Source organism: Drosophila rhopaloa, unplaced genomic scaffold, assembly GCF_018152115.1.
Source record: "Drosophila rhopaloa isolate 14029-0021.01 unplaced genomic scaffold, ASM1815211v1 contig_2, whole genome shotgun sequence".
NCBI classification, from domain to species: Eukaryota; Metazoa; Arthropoda; class Insecta; order Diptera; family Drosophilidae; genus Drosophila; species Drosophila rhopaloa.
In genome coordinates, this window is record NW_025335083.1 from 25,531,091 (window position 1) to 25,538,358 (window position 7,268).

The 7,268-nt window shown below is 36.2% G+C and overlaps 1 protein-coding gene across 1 annotated transcript; it reads right to left on the bottom strand.

Annotated features, from left to right (window-relative positions):
- Window positions 1-268: 268 nt before the first annotated feature.
- Window positions 269-1,767, bottom strand: LOC108050693 (odorant receptor 24a). The gene is made up of 5 exons (XM_017132479.1): window positions 1,247-1,767; window positions 751-1,123; window positions 593-691; window positions 384-536; window positions 269-319 (listed from the first exon to the last, which is right to left on the bottom strand). The coding sequence occupies exons 1-5, from the start codon at window positions 1,765-1,767 to the stop codon at window positions 269-271; spliced, it is 1,197 nt and encodes a 398-aa protein (XP_016987968.1).
- Window positions 1,768-7,268: the final 5,501 nt, after the last annotated feature.

Consider the following 7,268-nt stretch of genomic DNA (forward strand, 5'->3'; position numbering starts at 1 on the left):
CAGGAAACATTAACCCAGTAGCTGGAAATCAGGTGCAGAAAAGTCGCAAATGAAGGAAGGAAGTGTAAATTACTCTTTCGAGCACCTTTGATGGAATATTTCATTAAAACATAATGCTAAAAGGACTCCCAGAAAACCGATATCAAAGCAATGGCAATAACAATATTTATTTATTTATATTAAAGAAAAATATTATATTTTTTTAACAATTTCTTATTTGTTCAAATATATATTCAAGAAATGAGATAACTGAAATCTTTGAAATCCTTTATATAACCGACTTTGCCAAAGCAATAAGTGATCCCGTAAAGCGTAAAATCTGCAAGGAAAGTTTTTTAAAAAAACCATAAATTTATATATAAAAAAAACATTAAAAAACTAACCGAAGTCAGTGTCTCCAAAGAAGGAGAAAAGAAAGGAATTTTTATAGTAAGAACTCGCTGAGCACGAACAACCATTAAAAGAGTCATCTTTTGGACCCGAACACTGTGTCCATACCAGTGACTGGAAAATGTAGAGCGAGCTAGATCGGAACACTTCAGAAATACAAGACATTACTAGGATGATTAGAACTGAACCTTAAATTAATTACCGCTTCCATGATATGAGAACCGCCTAGACAATATAAAAATATTTCCACTCCCACGGCACAAGTGTAGACCACATAAACAATGATTCCCAGGCCAGAAAACTATGGGTTAGAAATGTTTTGAAAATTGATATCCAGAATTTCAAAAATGGACAACTCACTAATAAGATATCAACCACGCTAGTGCCAATAATTAAACTCGAGGTGACAAAATGGGCAAGTGTTATTTCCACCATAACACCTGATAATCTCTCTGTTAATTCGGCCACCTCATTGTGTCGATCCACTAGTTTTTCCATTTCCCGAACTATCACAGCCTCCTGCTCTTCAGAGGGACTCTCTTCGATATTTTTAACCTCTAATAAATCACCAACATCGTCCCGCAGGCACAGCAATAAAACAGTAAAATATAAACAGAAGCCCAGAAAGAAACCGTCTGCACCCACAAAACAAACCACTGTAATGTAACCATGCCAATGCACAAGGATGTATGTGATGGGATATAGAGGCAGACGCAACAAAGGATCGGGGAATCTATAAAAAAAGATTATCTTAAATTAATGTTTTATATCTGTCTAAACGAAATCCATTTAAGGATCATTTTCTCTAGATAAGTGTTTGATTAGGGAAACTCTAACAGGACAATTTTACACATACATCATTTTAAAAGGCGTCTCGTAGATCCAATCCTTTCCATGGGCTCGCCTCAGAATATTATCCATTAAATGTCTGACTGAATACGAAGTGCTGGTGCAAAATCCACAGCATAATAGCAAAAAGGTCAACCGAGTGGCCAGAGTAAAGAACCTCTTCTTATAGCTTAGTTTCCTCTTCGACCTTTGTTGCTCTGTTAAAAATCTCACCCGCTGAATCAAGCTCTTTAATTCATCTTGGTACCACCAAATCGAGACCATTTTAACCAGGGATAAAATACTTGACGCCACCGGACAAAGGGCATCCAATGCAGTGGCTATATTAATCGGTATGTAGTGTATGCCATAGTAAGCCTCCGCATAGCAGCCGTAAGTCAGAATGAAAAAGTTAAAGAAACTCCAGAGTTTCACTAATAAAGTTCGCTTCTGTTCCGGGTAAAAACCAATCAGCGATAATGCAAACTTTGGCACCACAAAATAATGGCTCTCCATCGGATACGAGGAGGTCAGGAATCGAGGTAACATCTTTCTCTCCGAGGACACTAAACACTTTTCAGCTCATAATCCTTCGACCCTCAGCCTTTTATACCCTTAGAAACTCTATGTATACATATATAAAGAGAAACACACAAAGCACTTGAGCAGCATAATTGATGAGCTGGGCGTTGTCCTTGCTCATAGTTCGATAAGTTTTACAATTTGTTAACCCCCAATTAGGCAACGTTTTTGGGAAAGGGAAGTGGCAAATTGTGCGTGCTTGTAATTAAACTTTAGTTTTCGGTAAACGTTTTTTAATGACCTTTACCATGCATTTTATGTGCGTTTACTAGGTAAAACACATCGGCAGAGGCGTAGTCACACGAGGGGTTAAATTGAAGTGCTTATTAATTTAGTTGCTTTAAAATTTGGATGCTTTCGAATATTGATTTTTATCAGAATTAAAAAATTGAATTATTTCTTTCATAAAATTTTGTTAATTTTAAGATTTTAAATATTTAATGAAATTTGAAGAAGACGGTTCCCCATTAATTAGAATATTAAAGAATTCTCCATCAGCTCTAAAGAGCTCCTCTTTTCTAAATATTATATCAAACACTATTTTCGCTGTCAAAAAAACAAGTCGTTGGTTAAACAAATTGACTCTCCATAAAGGGATATGTGGACATGGTTGCCAATCTGCAATTCAGTCTTCAGCAAGTGTTACCTGGCAACTTGCAGTTCAAATAAATATTTTATAAGCTGTCGAACTCCATGTGAGAGTGTGTGCGATGATTATGCAAGCTGCAGCTATTTGGTCTATGCGAGGAAGGCCAATAAATTAATTTAGCTAGATGGCCGACTGGCTGACTTGCTGGTTGAATGGTTGAATGAAAATTTGGGTCTGCGGGAAATTGGGTCGGGGAAAGAGGCGAGATCAACGATGGCGTTGAATGTCCCGCCTACCTGACGGCAAAATTCACAGAAGAAAAATATTGGTAAACTTTTAAAATGTATATCCACAATATAAACTTTGCTAATTTTAGTTTATATATACAACAAATATTTCAATAGTTAGTCAGGTACTTAAAAATCAAATGATTCAAAACGAACAAAATATTTAATATACCGTAAGCAGCCAACGTGACGTATGAGTTATATTCTGGTACTGCCCAGCAGATCTTATACATTTTGGTCAAATTTACTGCATTGATGAATGTTTGGTTTTCAAGTGCTGTTGAACTCGCTTTTGGAGACAATGAAATTTTTTAAAATTCAATTGTTTTCATGCCTAATTTATTTTTTAACTAGTTTTCTGGTAAGCTGATTTTGGCCATTGAAATATAATTTTACTAGAATTAGAATCTTCTTCACCTTTTCAATTGACGCTAGATAATAGAGATTAATCTCGGGAGTAAATTGTCGATAGCATTTTGTAAACCCGTGTTATGTTTGATGTTATAAGTGTTACAAGTGATGTTTTTAATTATGGCAAGCAATAGTTTTTAGTAAATGTTTTACAGAAAACTTCATACTTCACATTTTCTCAGTGTGTAAATTCAACTGGAAGGCTCCAAGCTAATATCCAATGCCGGAGCCGGAGCCGTAGTCCAAGCCGTAAACGTAGCCGGAGACGCCTCTGACGATTCTGACCTGGCAACGGGACGGTGGGATGGACGAATGGAGAGATGGACGGAAAGAGGGAACTGGCTCTTTGCATAATTGATGGCTGCAGGTGTATTTACGCTCAAATGAGGCATGCTAAACACATGCCTTTGACACTTATACACATGCCCTGGCCGGGAACACACACGATATCCTGCCGGGCAACAAAAACCAAAACTAAAACTTAAGCCCTCGGTTGGCAAGGATACTAGGAGAGCCTAACAAAACCATTTTGAAAATTTTGAACTGTGTGTTTTAAGAATTTATTTGGGGCGGGATTTGCATACCACAATTATATTTTTTATACCTCATTATTATATGTAGCTAATGTTATTTATTTAGATATTTAAAATACATTATTTATATTTTGTATATATACTAGGATATCGATAATGAATAATGCCTTACTGTCTTCCAACTTAATTTAGTTCATAAAGCTCTCATTAAACTAAATAGCAATTACGCTTTGAACTTGACAAGCTATTGCTTGGAAAATATTACAAATGTATTAACACAAATCCCTCTATCTTAGCCCTGAACCTTCTTTTATAGCTTTAACTCAATCTTAGGTATCAAACTACACCTTAGGCACGTTCAAATATTAACCCTTTTAGACCGATACGATACGATCTGGCACGCGGTGATAACTTTATTCAGCTTTAAATTTTGTTTAACATCTCCCAACAATATCCCACCTAACACAAAAGGCCCATAGGCCAGGACAGGACCCTCGACCAAAAGGATCGAAAGCGTCCATTGAAATTGAAAAATTTACGTGGAAAACATGCAAATTTATGCCATAAACACAATGAGTTTAATGTGCGAGCGGGAGGACCCGAAAAAGAAAAACGAGAAAGAGAAAGCACACCTCAACCTGTGTAAACTTATGGCCTGACAGTTTTAACCGCATTCAGGGGGCGATTTGTAGGCCGCACGGCCAGGCCCAAAAAAAGAAAAGTACGCAAAAGAGAAATATATAAAACAGTCCATTTTTTGTGGCAAACACAGTGGCCACCTACTTTTTTTCTGCTCTGACATTTTATTGACAAAATTATTGAACACGTTTTGACCGTGCCACACAAATCTAGCCATACACAGAAAGAAATTAAGTCAAATGATCTACCTAATGATATTTCATAAGATTTGGGACAAGATACCAGAGTTTTTATATTTTCTAAAAATATAGATTTAAAATTAAAAGTCCAATTAAAATAGTATCCTGATAAAATATATTGGCATTATTAGATTTGAACAGTTTGTTAGATCTGCGAGTATCAAAATGATATATAGCTGTTATTTTTTCTGTGTAGCAGCTGTGGCAACATTATGGCGATACCTGCATAAAGGCGACCATTGTCAAACGCCACAGGTCACGGGGGTGTGGCAGGGGCAGAAAGGCGGAGGGGCGTGGCTGAGTGTTATATTGGCCACGGAGAGTTGAGGCGCCGCGCGTCGACCATTGTATTTATATGAATTTATAATTGAAAATTAAACAACTTTCCAAACACGTTTGTAAATCGCCGGATGCTCGAATGCTCTTTTTAAAAAAACAACACATTTATATAAGATTACTACAAAATTGACTTACCCTAAAAATATTAATAATTTTTAAATACTTTTTAAATTAAATGTATAAGAGGGTAACTTTGAAATGGTAAATAATAATTGCGGTCAAGAAACTGATGTCTTGAACAGCAAGCTTCCAGAATGATTTATAAAGTTTATTCCAATTATGACAACTGCCCACTATTTGAGTCATATTGAATGTCCCACTTAATTTACCCCGAAATGGAATTGCCCCAGAAGAGTAAGCCGAGCACGTTGAGTGGAGGTCGGCCACGTTGCATTTATAATGACAAATGCATTTTTGATAAAACCTGCTGAGCGTCAAAATTCGAATTTGTGTGTATGTTTTAGCACGTGTGTGCGTGTATTCCGGCTAATTTGTTTGCTATAGGCAAGAGAGAGTATGTCTATATGTGTTTGGGTGAAAGCGATATGTCAATTTGGAACACACCCACGCGACATTCCTATCAAATTTATTATACAACATATCCACGCTCCCGTAGAGCAGGATAAGCCACCCGACTACTCAACATTTCATTGGAGCCACCCACCGAGAGCTGCTGCCTTTTGTTCGCCGATAAACTTAATTTGAATAATAAATTACGTTGATATTTAATCAGCGTTGTCCTGCGATAAAATCGAATGGCCCCCGAGAAAAGGGGAGCGAAAGGGGACCGAAGCGACTGTCGTGCAGCTGATAATGGTTAAGCCGAGGGTCCTGGCCGCGAATCCTTCGCACGCACTGGCCATAAACTGCATGAAGTCATTATCGTTAAGCGGAATTTGTGTTAATCTGATAACAAAATTATGAACAATTAAGTCATTGCATGCGAATGAAAATTCAACAAAAAGTGCGATCTGAAGTGAATTCAAAACGACATTAATGCGCACACTTAAAAAATAAGGTGACACCAAATAGCGATTTATTATTTATGAATAAACATTAATGACAATAACAAAGGAAAATTGGAATGCAAAATCCAGTCAATTTTAGACAGTAGCAAGAATTCAGTTTCAAAATAATTATATATTTTCTAGAACAAATTTTCCAGTGCACGTTTACACGGCTCAAAAGAATGTTCATGTAAATGTACAAATATTTGTTTATGAGTATTTATATGGGTGTAATAATCATGGGCCGTGGGGCCAATGCACTCGGGAAAAACCCAGACATCGCACAATGAGAGACAAATGCAAATTAAGCCAGTAAACAATGCCACATATTCATATGCCAGTGGCGGCGACACAAATAAATTGGCCTAAAAATATAAAAAGGCTAAAGCCAACGGCACAACAACAATAAAAGTTGTACATTTCGCTTACATGGCAATTATGTTAAAATATTCAGACAGAAATGCGATGCGAGAAATACGAACAGGTGAGACATAATGACTGCCAGATGACCTTTATGGAACGAACAGGATGATGATTTTGTTGTCAATAAAATGTATTCAATTAGTATTTAAATGTTTTCTGTTCACTAGCAAAATTTTGCTTAAAATCGTTTTGTAAACCGACAATAAAATACATAATCATATCACTTTCCAGAAAAACAAAAAATATAACTTTTTTATGCTGTGGCCCGCGCTATAACCTAAATTATATTACTGATGTGATGTGATGTCTAAAACATTTTGTTGTCAGAATCTTATATGCCATTTAAAATACTTACAAAGAATAATCTGATTCTTAACATTAGGCAAGTAAAGTATAAATATAAACTATTAAATTTAGTTTTTAAGATCATTAAAGCTGATATAATTTAAATATTGCTTACTTTAAAATTAGCTAATTATATCAAAGTGATTGAAATATATTAAAGAGCTATCAGATATTGTGACACCATATTGTTAATACACAACTGAAACACTATGATTGGTAAAAGTGTAGATTGAACCGTAGCTAAGGGCCAGAAGCTAACAGAAATAGCTGAATCTGGCTAACAAATGCGCAATAAAGTCATTCGAAGTCAAGTGCAGCCCTCAGCTGGAAAGTATGCTACGATATATAGTATTGTCCCCTGTTTTTGAATTCGTGTGGGTGTGCAACATATGTTTCGCATGCAATTTCATTAAATAAATACAAAACAAAATGGTAACACATCAAGTGCATCCCCTACAATTATGGCATATGCATGGGGGACGGGGGTTATTTTGTGGTTTTCCGCCGGAAATGGCACACTAAAAATGGGAGAATGCGCAAAGTTGTCAGTTTCAAAACAAACAACCAAAACAGGCAAAAAAAAAAACCTAGAGGACCCGAAACCATTAAAAACTAATGAGATTTAAATGCAAATTCTTGTTTCTAGCGCTAGCCCA